General features: G+C 47.9%; 1 protein-coding gene across 7 annotated transcripts in view; it reads right to left on the reverse strand.

Annotated features, from left to right (window-relative positions):
* The window catches only part of tns1b (tensin 1b), a 668363-nt gene that overhangs the window by 41524 nt on the left and 607961 nt on the right, over positions 1–18878 (reverse strand). For all 7 annotated transcript variants that reach the window (XM_078227754.1, XM_078227753.1, XM_078227751.1 and 4 more), the window contains 2 exons: positions 1729–1909; positions 96–1030 (listed from right to left, as the gene is read on the reverse strand). In XM_078227754.1, coding sequence (XP_078083880.1) covers positions 96–1030; positions 1729–1909 — 1116 coding nt within the window. The remainder of the gene's footprint in view (positions 1–95; positions 1031–1728; positions 1910–18878) is intronic.

Genomic DNA, 18878 nt, shown 5'->3' on the forward strand with positions numbered 1-18878 from the left:
TCAGGGAATTCTAATAGCTTAGTCAAACATGATCACAAGACCACAAGAGACAAAATACAGTTTTTTCAAATATGTAAGTGACGTGATCTCCTTACCATGCAGAGAGAGCTTGGAGAAGTCAGGTAATGTGTGTGAAAAAGCTACACTTGGATAGCTGCCTCCACTTGGGCTCGACATCCCACTGGAGATGGGCGAGTTCGTCTTTCCATTGACTGTGGCATAGTTGGTTGAGCTGTTGGAGCGGTCACCACTTGACATTCGCCTCTTCTCTGGCAGAGCAGGTTGAGGGCTAACAACTGGACATCCTCGGGGTGGAGAGGAACCACTGGGCCCCTGCGGGGTTGGTGTGACAGTGAAAACCGCTGCAGAGGCAGGGCTGCTTGTGGCCGAGTTGTAGTAAGCCGGTGAGACGGGGAAGCCCGGCGTTCCGGGTGAAGCGTATCCCGAGGAACTCCCTTGGCGAGAGAGCGCTGGATACCGCTCGTCCAGCTGTGCTGTTGGAGTCGAATAGCCGTACAAAGGGTATGGCTCCAAGACTGGGCTGCTGGGGGTGACTGGCGCACTGGCACTAACAATGCCAGGGTATCTGGACATAATCGGGCTACTTGATGTGCCAGTCAGAACTCCATGAGCACCCATCGGGTTCCTGGTCATACCTGGGCTTCCAGGGGGCATCACTGTCCCTGGACTGATTATTCTCCTGCTCAAGGAAGGGCTTGAGGGGGCATTAGTGGCCATTGTCCGATGGAGAGACTGTGGGCTGCCAGGCAACCCATGAACTCCTGTCGCAGCCCTGTCTTGGTGAAGGGCACCCGGGCTTAGTGAAAAGTCTGCACCCATGGCAAAGCTTCCCGAGGAGCTGCTAGTGCCCAGGGCTGAATGGTTTGATGGGGTGGTGTTGAGATAGCTGCTCTCAGCAAGGGACGGATGTGAGAAGCTTGCCGATCTTAAACTGGAATCCAGACTTGGCTGGGCCGGAGTGGTATGATGCCCATTGGCACCTGCTGATGGACAGCTTGTGATGAAGGCACTGAGGAAATTAAAAAAAGACAGAATCTGTATGAGAAAGAAGCATTAACCCAGTCTGACCTGACAATCTGTCCCGCTGGCACTGACCATTCAGGCTTTCACACCTGCTGACTGCGAATTCTCACTCAAATTGCAGCAGGACTTGCCCTGGTTCCCACAGTCAGCGGACAATGTTGTAAAGATTGTCTGGTATTTCTGGAAAGGTCCCTGGAGATACGGTTATGTACATATCCAAGGCGCTGCCAGGGCTGCCGTCTCCATGTCAGCTCATCCCAGACCCTACTCCACAGGCAGTCACTATCATGTGACTCTCTATATCATACTATAGACGGTACAGTTCCCCATTCCCACATTAGACCTTCCACTGCCGAATACCCTTATCCTGCAGGCACAAGAACTTCCTGAATAACAAAAAAACCCCTCAATAATTGTCAGAAATGTCCCATCTTCCAGTCAAAAGGAGTGATCAAGCAATTTGGATCTACCACTGAAAAATCAATCAAGTTCCTGTTGTTGGCTCAGTGTCTGACTGCATCTCCTGGTGCGGAGCTGACCCACAGGCTCTGATCCAGCTACATTGATCTCTCCCAGTGTGGGACTGAGCCTCAGACACAGAGCAACAAGCCGGATATCAAACCAGGGAGCTGGTGCCTATGTATCTCCTTTACCCTTCCACTCCAGCTAATTGATTCTCCTCACCTCTCCATGCCAAGCAAAGGGCTGCTCGTTGAGACCGGACTGGGGGAAGTGAATGTTGAGGTGCAGGGTATGCTTCTGGCTGGGGGGTCGACCATGTAGCTCTGAGGCGTGGGAGAACTTTGTAGATTGCTGCCCCCGACTGCCGCCGTCCTGACAACTGACTCCACGTAACTTCTGGGCTCTGCGAGAAGAAACAGAACAGGAAAGGCAACGATTCAGTCAAAGAACCCAGAAATCAACTGACTGCACAGGACAAAGCAGAACACAGGCTCCGGTAGCCCACCGGAAACATTCTCTCCTCATCTTTGTCAAATCTATCCTGATCCTATCTTCCATTTTGCTCCAGCCACTCAACTCCCTGTTATACAGAATGAAATCTATCACATTTCTCCCTCTCTTTAGCTCAAGAGTTACAGGGACTCAAAACATGAACTCTGTTTCCCTCCCTAAAGATGCTGCCGAGCCTGTTGAGTTTTCCAACATTTCCTGTTATTGTTCTTTGTTTACTGGGTATAACACTGTTTATATAAGATAATCAAACTGTCTGCTGGGGATAACACTATATATTGTATAATAACACACTGTGCATCACTGGGTATAACGCTTTATATATTGTATGATAACTCACCGTTTGTTACTGGAACAAACACTATGTGATAAATAGTAACACAGCCTGCACTGGGTATAACACTGTACATATATATTATATAAGAACACATCGTGTGTCATAGGGTATAACTTTGTGTATATTATAAAATAATGGGGAAGCAGCGGCATAGTGGCATTGTCACTGGAATAGTAATCCAGAGACCAGGGTAATGCTCTGGAGATCCAGGTTCGAATCTCACCACACCATGGTAGATGGTGAAATTTGAATTCAATAAAACTCTGGAATTACAAGTTTAATAAGAACATAAGAAATAGGAACAGGAGTAGGCCATCTAGCCCCTCGAGCCTGCCCCGCCATTCAATAAGATCATGGCTGATCTGACGTGGATCAGTACCACTTACCCGCCTGATCCCCATAACCCTTAATTCCCTTACCGCTCAGGAATCCATCCATCCGCGCTTTAAACATATTCAGCGAGGTAGCCTCCACCACCTCAGTGGGCAGAGAATTCCAGAGATTCACCACCCTCTGGGAGAAGAAGTTCCTCCTCAACTCTGTCTTAAACCGACCCCCCTTTATTTTGAGGCTGTGTCCTCTAGTTTTAACTTCCTTACTAAGTGGAAAGAATCTCCCCGCCTCCACCCTATCCAGCCCCCGCATTATCTTATAAGTCTCCATAAGATCCCCCCTCATCCTTCTAAACTCCAACGAGTACAAACCCAATCTCCTCAGCCTCTCCTCATAATCCAAACCCCTCATCTCCGGTATCAACCTGGTGAACCTTCTCTGCACTCCCTCCAATGCCAATATATCCTTCCTCATATAAGGGGACCAATACTGCACACAGTATTCCAGCTGCGGCCTCACCAATGCCCTGTACAGGTGCATCAAGACATCCCTGCTTTTATATTCTATCCCCTTCGCAATATAGGCCAACATCCCATTTGCCTTCTTGATCACCTGTTGTACCTGCAGACTGGGCTTTTGCGTCTCATGCACAAGGACCCCCAGGTCCCTCTGCACGGTAGCATGTTTTAATTTGTTTCCATTGAGATAGTAATCCCATTTGTTATTATTTCCTCCAAAGTGTATAACCTCGCATTTCTCAACGTTATACTCCATTTGCCATATCCTCGCCCACTCACTCAGCCTGTCCAAATCTCTCTGCAGATCTTCTCCGTCCTCCACACGATTCACTTTTCCACTTAATGATGACCATGAAACCATTGTTGATTGTCGTAAAAACCCATTTAGTTCATTAATGTCCTTTAGGAAAGGAAATCTGCCGTCCTCACCCGGTCTGGCCTACATGTGACTCCAGAGCCACAGCAATGTGGGTGACTCTTAACTGTCCCTTGGAAATGACAGAGAGAGATACTCAGTTCAAGGGCAATTAGGGATTGGTAATTGCCCACATCCCATGAATCCTCGGTATTTGGGCATTGGTGGGATGCGTTCGAGTCTTCGGTGTGGAATCGGTGTATTGTTATCCTAGAATATTTATCAAGGAACATCCTAAGGGATTTCTGTAGCACAGAGACACTCCTAATGCAAGATTCTGGAAAAATGTGAGAAATTAGTAATCTGAGGCAGACCTATCTACTGGGTATAACTGTGTATAATATGTCATATAATGTCTTAATGTATTATATATTATGTAACATTAATCACAATGTCTCAAGTTACAACATCGAAAAGCTAGTGGCCTCCCCCAAGACATTGCAATTAAAAAGTTTATCAAGTTTATTTATTTATTAGTCACAAGTAAGACTTACATTAACACTGCAATGAAGTTACTGTGAAATTCCACTTGTCGCCACACTCTGGCGCCTGTTTGGGTACACGGAGGGAGAATTTAGCATGGCCAATGCACCTAACCAGCATGCCTTTCAGACTGTGGAAGGAAATCGGAGCACCCGGAGGAAATCTAAGCAGACACGGGGAAACTCTACACAGACAATGACCCAAGCTGGGAATCGAACCCGGGTCCCTGGAGCTGTGAGGCAGCAGTGCTAACCACTGTGCCACCACTGTGATGTCAGGGTGCAGGAAAACATCACATAGGGATGAAGAGCTAACAATGTGGTTCTAGGGTGATTCTTACTGAATTAAAACAAACACGATGAGAAGAGAGCAAGATAAAGGAAGAGCCAATAGGAGAGGCATTGACAGAGGCAGCAATAGACAGACAGAATGAGAGAAACCAAGACAGAAAGAATAGGGGAGACAGTCATCGATAGGAGAGAGATTTAGGTCAGAAAGAAACAGGGGGGACAAACAGGGAAAGAGCAGGAGAGAGAAAGAACAGTGAGGCAAGGAAAGTGTGAGAGAATCAGAACAAACAACTAGCAGGCGGAGCAGAGGCAGAGTGATAGATAGGGGAAGAGAGAGACAGAGAGCACAGCTAACAATGATAAAACAAGGCAAAGAGAAACAAGCAATTAAATGGAAAGAGAAGTAGAATGAGAGAAAGAAAGAGAGAGGCACATAGAAACAAAAACAGGGATCAGTTGGCGAAGAAGAGAGAAATAGTGAGGCTGGAATATAGAGACAGTCGCCCACATACCAATTGTTGTCAGGCTCCAGTTGCGAGATATCTGCAAGTGAAATGTTAAATCCACCCGAGCCAAAGGCCAGCAGCATCGTGCTGCCTCTTCCTAGTGAGCACGGTCCCTCTGAACTCTTGAAAGTTTGACCCGCACAGCTCTGGCAAATTAAAGAAGGCTCTCTCCCCTTCACTCTCTGACATCCTTCTCCCGCTCACTATCCTGCATTCACAACTGGACAGGATGCAGTGACTCTCATCCCTCCTGTCGAGTGAGTTCCATGAATGCGTGAAGTTCATAGACTTAAATTGTGACAGAAAAGCAACAATGAAAAATGTTTTCCCATGAAGAGATGTCGCCACTCATTGAAACTCGATCACCATCCCTCGGCAGAAGCATTTATTCAATTATTGCTGCATATTTTGCGTCTTGCTTTGGCTACATTGAGCCACCAAGCTTGTTCATGGTCCAGTAGTCTGTTGATTAACTTTGCCCTAATTTCAGCAAGTACACTGCTTGCCTTGTCTTCAATTCTGCAGTGTTCGCTTGGGCCCACATGCTTCCTTATGCATTGCAGAGAGATACAGAGAGGAGAGGTGAGAGAGATGCATGCAGAATTTAAACTGTGGAAGATGGAAGATGGGCTCAGAGCCCTGGGCACAGTTGCTTTAACTAAAATTTGCTTTAAAATGATGATGGGCATGTAGCCTGGTGAAAAATTCTGGAACAGTTCTCCACTCTGTCTGGCTCCCTCTACAGCGCAGCTTGGCAGTTTCTCATTTCTAATGGGCATGCTCAACTTCCCTCGTTCGATTTGAGACAAAGGCTTTCGATGTAAAAGAGAGCCCGGCTCCTTACCAAGGCACGTAGGTTAACAGAAAGACAGGCCAGAAAGACTGCATTCTCCAACTTCCAACAGCTCCCTCCATTCACCCAAACCCCTCAGTTGCCGCTCATGCCAGCAGCACTTGCTAACAAGGGATCAGAATCCAGGCCAGATTTTCAATGCGTCAGCCAGCACTTAGATAGAACGGGCACAAACCTTCAAAGATGTAAATGGACAGCTAATCACTTAGCTTTGGAATGAATATCAGTCTCACCATTTATATCAGCCTCAGCTTAAGTTAAACTGGTTATGGAGATGTAGTTTGTGAGGGATTTTGTTTCATTAGTTATTCAGATCACTGGTTATGGAGGATTATCAGTGAAAATTACTGTTTACTTGGATATAATGGTTTTTGAGCCTGTCTCTATCTCACTCCCCTGTCTCTATCTCACTCCCCCTGTCTCTATCTCACTCCCCGTGTCTCTATCACATGCCTTCTGTCTCTATCTCACTCCCCTGTCTCGATCTCACTCCCCCTGTCTCGATCTCACTCCCCCTGTCTCTACCACATGCCCCCTGTCTCTATCTCACTCCCCTGTCTCTATCTCACTCCCCCTGTCTCTATCTGACTCCCCCGTCTCTATCTCACTCCCCCTGTCTCTATCTCACTCCCCCGTCTCTATCTCACTCCTCCTGTCTCTATCTCACTCCCCCGTCTCGATCTCACTCCCCTGTCTCTATCTCACTCCCCCTGTCTCTATCTCACTCCCCCTGTCTCTATCTCACTCCCCCTGTCTCTATCTCACTCTCCTGTCTCTATCTCACTCTCCTGTCTCCATCTCACTCCCCTGTCTCTGTCACACTCCCCTTGTCTCTATCTCACTCCCCTGTCTTTATCACACTCCCCTGCTCCCCTGTCTCGATCTCACTCCCCCTGTCTTGATCTCACTCCCACAGGGCTAAAAAATAGAAATTTAAACAGAAAATTGAGAATTAATAGTCATTCATTATCAGTAATAGTAATAATAAACAGCAGCAAAATATAGAAAATTGAAAAGTCAAAAAAATCTTAAATTTGCCATTAATTATTTGATCAGAAATATGCTGGGATTTCTGTTAAGAGTAAGGAGGATGCAGAGACAATGACAGAGAGAGCGAGGGAGAGAGGGAGAGTCAAAAGAGAAGTGGGTGAAAGGAAACGGAGGGAAGGAGTGACAGATACTGAGACAGTCAGGAAAGGAAAAATAGAGACAAAGAGAGAGAGCCCCTGCCAGGGTTCAACAGCTGGGTGGGCATAGAAAGACCAATCACACCTAAAATAAATATTCCTTTCTCTCACACTCCGCTCAGACTGTGGGACCCCTTCCCTCCCTCCCTCAGCCTCAAACTGTGGTCTTGTAAAAGCTTAATTCTAAAACTTCTCTAATAATCGCTACAGTGTGAGTAATGATGACAGGAGTGAGAGAAGCAGCATATTTCTGTCCTGATGTTCTGTTATTCTGTATATAGTAGTTAAGTAAATAAAAGTACTTTTAAGGGAAGAACCTTGCCTCCAGTCAGATCTCTTATCAGAGTAAGACATCTAATGTCTTCCAAAACAAACCAACAATAACAGATGGTGGGAGCAGTGACTGCAGCCCAGAGAAACAGTGAAAAATGTCAGGAAATAGCCCAAAGGCAAGCCCAGTGTTAAGAAACAGAGATAGTTTTAAATAAGTTATATCTGTATTTATGGGTGTTAGGAAGAAGGCATAGCCTTAAGTTTAAGTGTGCTTTATATTTCTGCAGTTGAGTGTTAAGGAAATTACAGTTTAGTTTCACTTTAAAAGGTGCCTGCATTTTAATAGGGTTTTATGAGGTTTTATGAGACTAAAGCAAACAGAGGGCATAGCGAACAGGACGGTTGCCTTGTAACAGTGATACATGGGGAACAGAAGACAGTTTTAGTTCAACTGAAAGAATGTACCCCAGATGTTCAATGAAATTGCTGGAATAGGCATGAAGGATATTGCAGAGACCAGGTCTCATAAAAAAAGAACAGAAAGGTCCCAAAACCAGGGGGAGACAGAACAAAGTTCCAAAGATGTGCGGGTTAGGTTGATTGGCCAGGTTAAAAATTGCCCCTTAGAGTCCTGAGATGCGCAGGTTAGAGGTATTAGTGGGTAAATATGTGGGGCTAAGGCCTGGGTGGGATTGTGGTCGGTGCAGACTCGATGGGCCGAATGGCCTCCTTCTGCACTGTAGGGTTTCTATGATTTCTATGATTTCCAAGAAGACCTTCTGGTCAGAGGGAAAGAACAGGAATCTGAAAAAGATCCTGTTCAGTGAGGTTAAGAGTGAGGAACAGAGGAAGACTCCAAAAAGAGAAAGCTGCAGGGAGCAGATGTAAAGCAATATAAGCTTGCGAGAACATAGAACATTACAGCGCAGTTCAGGCCCTTCGGCCCTCGATGTTGCGCCGACCTGTGAAACCAATCTAAAGCCCATCTAACCTACACTATTCCAATAGAACATAGAACATAGAACATAGAACATTACAGCGCAGAACAGGCCCTTCGGCCCACGATGTTGCACCGACCAGTTAAAAAAAAAAACTGTGACCCTCCAACCTAAACCAATTTCTTTTCGTCCATGAACCTATCTACGGATCTCTTAAACGCCCCCAAACTAGGCGCATTTACTACTGATGCTGGCAGGGCATTCCAATCCCTCACCACCCTCTGGGTAAAGAACCTACCCCTGACATCGGTTCTATAACTACCCCCCCTCAATTTAAAGCCATGCCCCCTCGTGCTGGATTTCTCCATCAGAGGAAAAAGGCTATCACTATCCACCCTATCTAAACCTCTAATCATCTTATATGTTTCAATAAGATCCCCTCTTAGCCGCCGCCTTTCCAGCGAAAACAATCCCAAATCCCTCAGCCTCTCCTCATAGGATCTCCCCTCCATACCAGGCAACATCCTGGTAAACCTCCTCTGCACCCTCATCCATATGTTTATCCAATGACCATTTAAAGGCCCTTAATGTTGGCGAGTCCACTACTGCTGCAGGCAGGGCATTCCATGCCCTTACTACTCTCTGAGTAAAGAACCTACCTCTGACACCTGTCCTATATCTATCACCCCTCAATTTAAAGCTATGTCCCCTCGTGCTAGCCATCACCATCCGAGGAAAAAGGCTCTCACTGTCCACCCTATCTAATCCTCTAATCATCTTGTATGCCTCTATTAAGTCACCTCTTAACCTTCTTCTCTCTAACGAAAACAGCCTCATGTCCCTCAGTCTTTCCTCATAAGACTTTCCCACCATACCAGGCAACATCCTGGTAAATCTCCTCTGCACCCTTTCCAATGCTTCCACATCCTTCCTATAATGCGGCGACCAGAACTGTATGCAATACTCCAAGTGCGGCCGCACCAGAGTTTTGTACAGCTACAACATGACCTCATGGCTCCGAAACTCAATCCCTCTACCAATAAAAGCTAACACACCGTACGCCTTCTTAACAACCCTATCAACCTGGGTACCAACTTTCAGGGATCTATGCACATGGACACCCAGATCTCTCTGTTCATCCACACTACCAAGTATCTTATTATTAGCCCAGTACTCTGTATTCCTGTTACTCCTTCCAAAGTGAATCACCTCACACTTTTCCGCATTAAACTCCATTTGCCACCTCTCAGCCCAGCTCTGCAGCTTATCTATGTCCCTCTGTAACCTGCAACATCCTTCCGCACTGTCCACAACTCCACCGACTTTAGTGTCATCCGCAAATTTACTAACCCATCCTTCTATGCCCTCATCCAGGTCATTTATAAAAATGACAAACAGCAGTGGCCCCAAAACAGATCCTTGCGGTACACCACTAGTAACTGAACTCCAGGATGAACATTTCCCATCAACCACCACCCTCTGTCTTCTTACAGCTAGCCAATTTCTGATCCAAACCGCAAAATCACCCTCAATCCCATACCTCTGTTTTTTCTGCAATAGCTTACCATGGGAACCTTATCAAACACTTTACTGAAATCCATATACACCACATCAACCGCTTTACCTTTATCCACCTCTTTGGTCACCTTCTCAAAGAACTCAATAAGGTTTGTGAGGCACGACCTACCCTTCACAAAACCGTGTTGACTATCCCTAATCAAATTATTCCTTTCTAGATTTTTATAAATCCTATCTCTTATAATCCTTTCCAAAACTTTCCCACAACAGAAGTAAGGCTCACTGGTCTATAATTACCAGGGTTGTCTCTACTCCCCTTCTTGAACAAGGGGACAACATTTGTTATCCTCCAGTCTTCTGGCAGTTTTCCTGTAGACAATGACGACATAAAGATCAAAACCAAAGGCTCTGCAATCTCCTCCCTAGCCTCCCAGAGAATCCTAGGATAAATCCCATCCGGCCCAGGGGACTTATCTATTTTCACACTTTCCAGAATTGCTAACACCTCCTCCTTATGAACCTAGAGAAGCTAGGGATTCAAGGAGGCCCAAAGATTGGTGACTCTTTAATAAAGGCCTAGGAAGCAGTAGGGTTCTGTTGGCATGGCTGGGTATCTGAGAGACTGGGGGGAAGGTGTCGCTTGAAAGCACATGGCGCTCCAGGGCAGAGAAACATCAGAAAGAGAGGTTGAAACCCTGGAGGTGGATTCGTGGTGAAGATATCCAAGAGAAAGCATAATTTGGGAGAAAACTTGAAGGCATGTTCTTCAAGAGTGGAGATTGGAACTCTTGTGTGTGAAAGTCAAAGTTCCAGTGAGGAACAATTGGTTCACAGTGTGTCAAGCATCTGGGGGATTGATGAAAAATCTGCAGAAATTGTTTTGGATGGCATCTATGAGTTGGTTTCAGCATGTGGTGAATCTGGTCACATTTCACGGACTGTGTATTTACTGAGAAGATTAGAGTATGAGATAGCTTTAGTAACTTGTATTATCTGTATAAATCTGTATATATCTGAAAAGATATTGTACTGGGTGAAGGAGAAGTGTAATATTGTCCATCTTGTTTAATAAATTTTTATTCTTTTCTTAGAAGTTTATTGGCAGACTCCTGTGATTCTGTTCAGTAACCACTCCCTACATTTCTAAGAAAAATGAAATTGGATTTATCAGGCCAGGTGCTACCCTGGATCTGAACTGTTCAGTTGCAACATCAACTGCAGCAGCAGAGAGCAGCGTGAGAAGGAGTTAACTCCTCAATAGCGCCAGGAAACGGGTGATTAAAAATCAAAATCTCGTTTTACACTCCCTTGCAACCTGTTCAACCAATTTTTCAACATCATCTTCCAGAATTCTTCATACTCGTGTTTCAATATCTCACTTTATTAATGGGACATTCTGTCCTGTGATATGGAGCTCCCATGAAGAGTACAGGAGGTAAAATGTTCACTTTGATGGCACAATTGACCTGTCCCCCTGACTGTGGCAACATTTGCATAACAGAATGAGGCAAATGACCTTTTGCCACTGTGTAAGAGCTGGAACTCTGCACGGTGTTTACAGTTAAAATCGTTTCTCAAGAATATCTAAGTGAGACATCATGAGCCAGCATTTGTCACAGCAGTTAATAACAAAACATTATCTCCTCTGTGGAGGAAGCTGGACACTGTATCGAAACCCATGCTTTATCTCCCCTGCGAGTGTTTGATGGGAACAGTGTAGAGGGAGCTTTACTCTGTATCTAACCCTGTGCAGTACCTGTCCTGGGAGTGTTTGATGGGGACAGTGTAGAGGGAGCTTTACTCTGTATCTAACCCCATGCTGTACCTGTCCTGGGTGTGTTTAATGGGAGACAGTGTAGAGGGAGCTTTACTCTGTATCTAACCCCGTGCTGTACCTGTCCTGGGAGTGTTTGATGGGGACAGTGTAGAGGGAGCTTTACTCTGTATCTAACCCCGTGCTGTACCTGTCCTGGGTGTGTTTAATGGGAGACAGTGTAGAGGGAGCTTTACTCTGTATCTAACCCGTGCTGTACCTGTCCTGGGAGTGTTTGATGGGGACAGTGTAAAGGGAGCTTTACTCTGTATCTAACCCCGTGCTGTACCTGTCCTGGGAGTGTTTGATGGGGGCAGTGTAGAGGGAGCTTTACTCTGTATCTAACCCCGTGCTGTACCTGTCCTGGGAGTGTTTGATGGGGGCAGTTAAGAGGGAGCTTTACTCTGTATCTAACCCCGTGCTGCACCTGTCCTGGGAGTGTTTGATGGGGACAGTGTAGAGGGAGCTTTACTCTGTATCTAACCCCGTGCTGTACCTGTCCTGGGAGTGTTTGATGGGGACAGTGTAGAGGGAGCTTTACTCTGTATCTAACCCCGTGCTGCACCTGTCCTGGGAGTGTTTGATGGGGACAGTGTAGAGGGAGCTTTACTCTGTATCTAACCCCGTGCTGTACCTGTCCTGGGAGTGTTTGATGGGGACAGTGTAGAGGGAGCTTTACTCTGTATCTAACCCCGTGTTGTACCTGTCCTGGGAGTGTTTGATGGGGACAGTGTAGAGGGAGCTTTACTCTGTATCTAACCCCGTGCTGTACCTGTCCTGGGAGTGTTTGACGGAGATAGTGAAGAGGGAGCTTTACTCTGTATCTAACCCCGTGCTGTACCTGTCCTGGGAGTGTTTGATGGGGACAGTGTAGAGGGAGCTTTACTCTGTATCTAACCCCGTGCTGTACCTGTCCTGGGAGTGTTTGATGTGGAGATGCCGGCATTGGACTGGGGTAAACACAGTAAGGAGTCTAACAACACCAGATTAAAGTCCGACAGGTTTATTTGGTCGCAAATGCCACTAGCTTTAGGAGCGCTGCTCCTTCGTCAGGTGAGTGGGAGATCTGCTCATAAACAGCTGTACTATCCCTGTCCTGGGAGTGCCTGATGGGGACAGTCTCTGTTTTGATGAGTGCGCTTCTATGAGACTGAAGGGTCTTATGCCTGCAGTCCCTTGGTGTTGTGCTCTGTGATATGAAACGCAGGATCTCCCCCTGCCCCTTGTGCGCTCACACCTCCTATACCGAATTCCGGGAATACTCAGCATTGGAGGTCCCAGCCTCCAACGTAGTTGTGAGTTGAGTGCCCGTCTGAGGAGTGTGTAGAGTTTCTGGCAGTGAAAGGATGTGTCTGATGTGTTTGCCTCCTTCCTGCAAGTGCTCATTTTCCACAACCTTCTTCCATCTAATCCACACTTTCTCTTTCACAAGCTGCTGGTTGATGGATCTGAAAACCAGGTGGAGAAGACAGTGCATTTCCAAAACTCAAACTAGCAGCTGCTCCTCAAATTCCAAAAAATGTTTGCAGCACCCTCCCATAACCCCGACTTCAGCCTCAAACACGGAATGATGTCCAGCTGTCCCCAAGCAAACAACTGGTAACAGCGAGATGAGTAAATTGAGTTCCAAGCTGCAGAAATGGAGATACATTTTCCTGTTCCTTGTATGACTTGAATGGTTGGGTTCACACAAAGGCCTGAGGTCTAATGTCAGCAGTGGAATGTACAGCTACCAGGGAGGATTTAAATGGCTGTGATTGACAAACAGGGTGGTGGGTTTGAACAGAGCCCCTTACCTTCTCCCTCTCCATCTACTGGACTACTGTCTCCCTCTGAGGAGATAAGAAGACAGACAGAATGTGAGGAAAGTGAATCCATACCTGTGCGAGCTCACAACATCCCCTATGATAACCAGTGTCAGGAACAGGAGGAGGCCATTCAGCCCATTTGTCCCACCATTTAATTACATCTTGGCTGATGCGTTCCTGAGCCCGAATTCTCTGCCTCTCTCCTTTTCCTGCCTTGTCCAACAAAAACCTATCAATCTCAGAAGGAACATTTCAACTGGGCCCCCCGAGAATTGAGAGCCTTTTATGGAGAGTGTTCCTCATCGTCAGGAACCCTTGTGTGAACAAATATCCGAATATCTCCACGGAATGGCCAGGATCCAAATTTCAGTTCTTGAGGAAATAATTTCTCGATAAGTCGCGACACAGAATCCTTTATTGACTCTAAAATCCTCAATCAAATCACCTTCAATTATCGAGATTCATGGAATTGCAAACCAGACCCACATCATTTAACTCTCGAAGCTCCCGGGCCTTTCAGTGAAAGGGCATCAGAAGCTGTTTGATCCGAAATCCCTCAAAAAGGTGTTTATGAAATCTCCTCAGTTGTGGTCCAGGTGGAAAGAACTATTTCCCCAGACTGGGCTGGATCTGAACATTCTCTGTGTCCTCATCCTGCCGCACCAATAAATAAATTCATTGTCCATTGAAGAACATGGCTACAGAGCGAGGGAGGATCAAATGTTCTCTTTTCAAATATATTCTCATGATGGTGCAAGTGTAACCCAACTACAGAGCTGTGGGAAAAAAACGTCACTGTCAGAGGGCCAGTGCTGAGGGAGTGCCGCACTGTCAGAGGGTCAGTACTGAGGGAGTGCCGCACTGTCAGAGGGTCAGCACTGAGGGAGTGCCGCACTGTCAGAGGGTCAGTACTGAGGGAGTGCCGCACTGTCAGAGGGTCAGTACTGAGGGAGTGCCGCACTGTCAGAGGGTCAGTACTGAGGGAGTGCTGCACTGTCAGAGGGCCAGTGCTGAGGGAGTGCCGCACTGTCAGAGGGTCAGTACTGAGGAAGTGCTGCACTGTCAGAGGGTCAGTACTGAGGGAGTGCTGCACTGTCAGAGGGCCAGTGCTGAGGGAGTGCCGCACTGTCAGAGGGTCAGTACTGAGGAAGTGCTGCACTGTCAGAGGGTCAGTACTGAGGGACTGCTGCACTGTCAGAGGGTCAGTACTGAGGGAGCGCAGCACTGACAGAGGTTCAGTACTGAGGGAGTACCGCACTGTCAGAGGGTCAGTGCTGAGGGAGTGCCGCACTGTCAGAGGGTCAGTACTGAGGAAGTGCTGCACTGTCAGAGGGTCAGTACTGAGGGAGTGCTGCACTGTCAGAGGGTCAGTACTGAGGGAGCGCAGCACTGACAGAGGTTCAGTACTGAGGGAGTACCGCACTGTCAGAGGGTCAGTGCTGAGGGAGTGCCGCACTGTCAGAGGGTCAGTACTGAGGGAGTGCCGCACTGTCAGAGGGTCAGTACTGAGGGAGTGCCGCACTGTCAGAGGGTCAGTACTGAGGGAGTGCCGCACTGTCAGAGGGTCAGTACTGAGGGAGTGCTGCACTGTCAGAGGGCCAGTGCTGAGGGAGTGCCACACTGTCAGAGGGTCAGTACTGAGGGAGTGCCACACTGTCAGAGGGTCAGTACTGAGGAAGTGCTGCACTGTCAGAGGGTCAGTACTGAGGGAGTGCTGCACTGTCAGAGGGCCAGTGCTGAGGGAGTGCCGCACTGTCAGAGGGTCAGTACTGAGGAAGTGCTGCACTGTCAGAGGGTCAGTACTGAGGGACTGCTGCACTGTCAGAGGGTCAGTACTGAGGGAGCGCAGCACTGACAGAGGTTCAGTACTGAGGGAGTACCGCACTGTCAGAGGGTCAGTGCTGAGGGAGTGCCGCACTGTCAGAGGGTCAGTACTGAGGAAGTGCTGCACTGTCAGAGGGTCAGTACTGAGGGAGTGCTGCACTGTCAGAGGGTCAGTACTGAGGGAGCGCAGCACTGACAGAGGTTCAGTACTGAGGGAGTACCGCACTGTCAGAGGGTCAGTGCTGAGGGAGTGCCGCACTGTCAGAGGGTCAGTACTGAGGGAGTGCTGCACTGTCAGAGGGTCAGTACTGAGGGAGTGCCGCACTGTCAGAGGGTCAGTACTGAGGGAGTGTCGCACTGTCAGAGGGTCAGTACTGAGGGAATGCCGCACTGTCAGAGGGTCAGTACTGAGGGAGTGTCGCACTGTCAGAGGGTCAGTACTGAGGGAGTGCTGCACTGTCAGAGGGTCAGTACTGAGGGAGTGCCGCACTGTCAGAGGGTCAGTACTGAGGGAGTGCCGCACTGTCAGAGGGTCAGTACTGAGGGAGTGCCGCACTGTCAGAGGGTCAGTACTGAGGGAGTGCCGCACTGTCAGAGGGTCAGTACTGAGGGAGTGCCGCACTGCCAAGCCGACGAGACAAAAGAACTACGCCATCTACATGCACACCAAGAACAGGAAACTTGAGAAACTCGGCATCACCACCAGCAGCAACCAAGCCTCCCCCGGTACCACAGTAGAAAACAGTACCACTGCAGGGAAGTCCATTGTCAACTTGTCCGACTACACACTTCAACCAGATGAAATCGAAGTTCTCAGCCGAGGGCTCAATTTCTGCCCCACCACCAAAATAGACCCCATCAGTCTCGCAGCAGACACAGAGCAATTCATCAGGCGAATGAGGCTGCGGGAATTCTTCCACAAACCCCAAGAGGCCAACAGCGAACACAGTGAGACAGCCAATGAACCGGAACAGTCGACAGAGAGATCCGCGGTGCAGCAACCGAAGAGGGAAGAGTCGAATTGGACTCCTCCGGAAGGCCGCTGCCCTCAACTCGACATGTCAGCCGTCAGGAGGTGCGTCAATGCCAGATTCATCAGCCGCACTCACGAGACAGTCCCGAACGTCACCCAAGCACAACGCAACGCATTACGTGCTCTCAAGACCAACCGCAACATTGTCATCAAACCAGCAGACAAAGGAGGGGCCACCGTCATACTGAAGAGAACGGATTACTGCAAAGAAGTGTACCGACAACTGAACAACGAGGAACACTACAGACAGTTACCCGCAGATCCGACCAAAGAACACACCTGTCAACTCAACAGACTGATCAAGACCTTTGATCCAGACCTTCAGAGCACCCTCCATGCTCTCATCCCAAGTACTCCTCGCGTTGGATATCTCTACTGCTTCTCGAAGACACACGAGGCTAACACACCCGGCCGTCCCATCGTATCAGACAATTGAACCCAGTGTGAGAACCTCTCCGGCTACATCGAGGGCATCCTGAAACCCTTTTACAAAGAACTTCCAGCTTTTGTCGCGACACTATGGACTTCCTACAGAAACTCAGCACACATGGAGCAGTTGAACTAGGAGCACTCCTCGTCACAACGGATGTCTCGGCACTCTACACCAGCATCCCCCATGACGATGGCATTGCTGCAACTGCCTCAGTACTCAACGCCGACAACTGCCAGTTTCCAGATGCAATTTTACAACTCATCCGCTTCATCCTGGACCACAACGTCTTCACCTTCAACAACCAGTTCTTCATCCAGACACATGGAACAGCCATGGGGACCAAATTCGCACCTCAATATGCCAACATCTTCATGCACAGGTTTGAACAAGACATCTTCACCGCACAGAACCTTCAACTGATGCTATACACTAGATACATCGATGACATTTTCTTCCTTTGGATTCATGGTGAACAATCACCGAAACAACTATAAAATGACATCAAGAAGTTCTATCCCACCATCAGACTCACCATGGACTGCTCTCCGGAATCGGTTGCATTCTTGGACACACGCATCTCCATCAAGGACGGTCACCTCAGCATTTCACTGTCCCGAAAGCCCACGGATAACCTCACGATGCTCCACTTCTCCAGCTTCCACCCTAAACACGTAAAAGAAGCCATCCCCTATGGACAAGCCCTCCGAATACACAGGATCTGCTCGGATGAGGAGAATCGCAACAGACACCTCCAGACGCTGAAAGATGCCCTCATAAGAACAGGATATGGCGCTCAACTCATCGATCGACAGTTCCGATGCGCCACAGCGAAAAACCGCACCGACCTCCTCAGAAGACAAACCCAGGACACGGTGGACAGAGTACCCTTCGTCATCCAGTACTTCCCCGGAGCGGAGAAGCTACGACATTTTCTCCGGAGCCTTCAAGATGTCATCGATGAAGACGAACATCTCGCCAAGGCCATCCCCACACCCCCACTTCTTGCCTTCAAACAACCGCACAACCTCAAACAGACCATTGTCCACAGCAAACTACCCAGCCTTCAGGAGGACAATGACATGACATCACACAACCCTGCCACAGCAACCTCTGCAAGACGTGCTGGATCATCGACACGGATGCCACCACCTCACGTGAGAACACCATCCACCAGGTACACAGTACCTACTCTTGCAACTCGGCCAACGTTGTCTACCTGATACGTTGCAGGAAAGGATGTCACGAGGCATGGTATATTGGGGAAACCATGCAGACACTGCGACAACGGATGAATGAACACCGTTCGACAATCACCAGGCAGGAGCGTTCTCTTCCTGTTTGGGAACACTTCAGCAGTCACGGGCATTCAGCCTCTGATCTTCGGGTAAGCGTTTTCCAAGGCGGCCTTCACGACACACAACAACGCAGAGTCGCTGAGTGAAACTGATAGCCAAGTTCCGCACACATGAGGATGGCCTCAACCAGGATCTTGGGTTCATGTCACACTATCTGTAACCCCCATGACTTGCCTGGGCTTGCAAAATCTCACTAACTGTCCTGGCTGGAGACAATACACATCTCTTTAACCTGTGCTTAACCCTCTCTCCACTCACATTGTCTGTACCTTTAAGACTTGATTACGTGTAAAGACTCGCATTCCAACCATTATCTTGTAAATTGAGTTTGTGTCTTCATATGTCCTGTTTGTGAACAGAACTCCCACTCACCTGATGAAGGGGCGGCGCTCCGAAAGCTTGTGGCTTATGCTACCAAATAAACCTGTTGGACTTTAACCTGGTGTTGTGAGACTTCTTACTGTACCTCCCCTGTAGCCAGTGAGGATACAAAGATTTCTCTCAAGGTCCCAGCAATTTCCTCCCTTGCCTCTCTCAGTATTCTGGGGTATATCCCATCAGGCCCTGGGAACTTGTCTCCCTTAATGTTTCTCAAGAACCCCAATACCTCCTCCTTTTTGATCTCAACATGACTCAAACTATCTACATATCCTTTCCCAAACTCATCGACCAAGTCCTTCTCTTTGGTGAATACTGACGCAAAGTACTCATTTAATACCTCGCCCATTTCCTCTGGCTCCACACATAGATTCCCTCCCTTGTCCTTGAGTGGGCCAACCCTCTCCCTGGCTACCCTTTTGCTCTTTACATGTGTATAAAAAGCCTTGGGATTTTCCTTAATCCTGCTGGCCAAGGCTTTTTTGTGACCCCTTTTAGCCCTCTTTATTCCTTCCTTAAGTTTCTTTCTACTTTCCTTGTATTCCACACTTGCTTTGTGTGTTCCCA

The sequence above is a fragment of the Mustelus asterias genome, chromosome 14 (genome assembly GCF_964213995.1).
Source record: "Mustelus asterias chromosome 14, sMusAst1.hap1.1, whole genome shotgun sequence".
Taxonomy (NCBI): domain Eukaryota; kingdom Metazoa; phylum Chordata; class Chondrichthyes; order Carcharhiniformes; family Triakidae; genus Mustelus; species Mustelus asterias.